At 39.7% G+C, this 2,500-nt stretch overlaps 1 protein-coding gene across 1 annotated transcript in view; it reads right to left on the reverse strand.

The window, feature by feature from the left end:
• The window catches only part of LOC143710512 (ATPase family gene 2 protein homolog A-like), a gene marked incomplete at its 5' end in the record, with an annotated part of 46,774 nt that overhangs the window by 37,762 nt on the left and 6,512 nt on the right, over positions 1-2,500 (reverse strand). The window contains 3 exons of the mRNA XM_077201453.1: positions 744-867; positions 1,359-1,438; positions 2,223-2,276. Coding sequence (XP_077057568.1) covers positions 744-867; positions 1,359-1,438; positions 2,223-2,276 — 258 coding nt within the window. The remainder of the gene's footprint in view (positions 1-743; positions 868-1,358; positions 1,439-2,222; positions 2,277-2,500) is intronic.

Consider the following 2,500-nt stretch of genomic DNA (forward strand, 5'->3'; position numbering starts at 1 on the left):
GAACTCCTGTCTCACGGATCACAACAAACTCAGAAAAACAACACAAAACTCACTGACACACAACTAAACAACACACTGCCTGATGGGTTAGAGAGAGAGAGAGAGAGAGAGAGAGAGAGAGAGAGAGAGAGAGAGAGAGAGAGAGAGAGAGAGAGAGAAAGAGATTCACTAAATCAATCACCCTTCGGCCACTTTAAAGCCATATTAAAATGTTTTAACTAAATCAAATGAGTCTAAAAAATTACTGTCTGTGGTAATAAACATTGAGCCTGTTGATGGAGCTGTGTGTGTGAAGTGTGGGTGTGTTTGTGTGAGAGAGGGTGTGTGTGAGAATGTGTCTGTGAGCGAGTGTGTCTGTGTAAGTGTGTGAGAGTGTGTGAGAATGTGTCTGTGAGCGAGTGTGTGGGTGTAAGTGTGAGTGTGTGTGTGTGTGTGTGTGTGTGTGTGTGTGTGTGTGTGTGTGTGTGTGTGTGTGTGTGTGTGTGTGTGTGTGTGTGTGTGTGTGTGTGTGTGTGTGTCTCCACTAGAGTAGTAGGACGGGTGGATCCCGGTGGGGGTCTGAGACAAATGGAGGAGCTGTCAATCTACATTTACAATTACATTTTAAGAGTGATCAAGAAGAGTGATTGACAGCTGCTATGAGCCTCTGAGCTCAGGAAGCAGAAACTCATAAACCCAGCAGGAGGAAACGTGTGTGTTTGTGTGTGTGTGTGTGTGTGTGTGTGTGTGTGTGTGTGATCTACCTTGTCAATCATATCAGGTCTGTTGGTTGCGGCGAGAACCGTGACGTCTTTTAGTTGTTCGATGCCGTCCATCTCGGTGAGCAGCTGAGCCAACACTCGATCCCCAACACCCCCCGCGTGAGAGCTGAACAACACAATATCAACACAACCTTCAGCCAGCAGGTTTAACATGAAGCCAGGCACAGATACATTTCTCAGGGGTTGCTAGGGCATTGCCATGTGGTTTCTAGGGTGTTTCTAGGCAGGTTCTGCTGAATAAGGTTTCAGATTAATTGATGATTCTGCAGAACGACAGATCAGCGTGTGTTCGTGTGTGTGTGTGTGTGTGTGTGTGTGTGTGTGTGTGTGTGTGTGTGTGTGTGTGTGGATTGATTAAAGGCAAATACATTCATCAGTTAATCAATGTGTCATTCATAATTCAATCCAGTAAATGTATCTCTGACTCAGCAGAACTTAAAACTTAAAGCTTAAAACACTATGCACTTTATTAATTAAATAAGCAAAGAGCCAAACAAATAAAAACACATTTTATGGCTCAGTGTTTGAGATTCTCAGACACACACACACGTCTGAATGGTGCTTTAGTGATAAAGTCATTGTCGATTCTGTTGTTACCTTCCTCTTGCCACTGCTAAAGCATCAATCTCATCAAAGAAAATGATAGATGGAGCAACTGTTCTGGCCTTCCGAAAAACCTACAGAAAAACACACACACACACACACACACACACAGACACAGACACAGACACAGACACACACTTCCATGAGTTGAAACATTATTATATAAAAACTGATGCATATGGTAGCGATCAAAATAGAGTAAATGACCTTTTGGAAATAACTTGACAAGATTGTATCAATTACATCATTACACCAGTAGGTGGCGACAAGTGAGAGTTAAATAAAATGTGTTTGTCTTTGTGAAACAAGCAAAGTCTTTATGAATGAGTCATTGAATTATTCATTCAGTAAAATTCAAGTGAAGTCTTTATGAGTGAGTCATTGAATCATTCACTCAGGAAATTCATTCAAAAATGCAGATTCATCCAGTAATGAAACAAGTGAAGTCTTTATGAATGAGTCATTGAATCATTCATTTAGTAAAATTCAAGTGAAGTCTTTATGAGTGAGTCATTGAATCATTCACTCAGGAAATTCATTCAAAAATGCAGATTCATCCAGTAATGAAACAAGTGAAGTCTTAATGAATGAGTCATTGAATCATTCATTCAGTAAAATTCAAGTGAAGTCTTTGAGTGAATCATTGAATCATTCACTCAGGAAATTCATTCAAAAATGCAGATTCATCCAGTAATGAAACAAGTGAAGTCTTTATGAGTGAGTCATTGAATCATTCACTCACTCTGCATTCATTTAAAAAATGCAGATTCATCCAGTAATGAAACAAGTGAAGTCTTTAATCACATTATTAAAAAATAATAATAATTCAAATTAATCGAAATATTTGACGTCTCTCACCTCTCTAACCGCTCGCTCTGATTCGCCCACGTATTTACTCAGTAACTCTGGACCCTGTAGAGACACAGTGAAGACATTCAGTGTGAGGATCATCAATACTTCACCAATCATTTATCAGTGCATTACAGACCTCAGTCAGGCTGAACATCAGCAGCGGTTTACATCCACTTGTTTTTATGTGTATTTTGGGATATTGCATGAAAAAAACACTGGATAGAAACGCAAAGATGCACATAAAAATCTGAGCCATTGTTTATCGGATTAGAAGACATGCGCAT

Source organism: Siphateles boraxobius, unplaced genomic scaffold (genome assembly GCF_051911475.1).
Source record: "Siphateles boraxobius isolate OS27281-9 unplaced genomic scaffold, OSU_SipBor_1 47, whole genome shotgun sequence".
In the NCBI taxonomy this organism is placed as follows: Eukaryota; Metazoa; Chordata; class Actinopteri; order Cypriniformes; family Leuciscidae; genus Siphateles; species Siphateles boraxobius.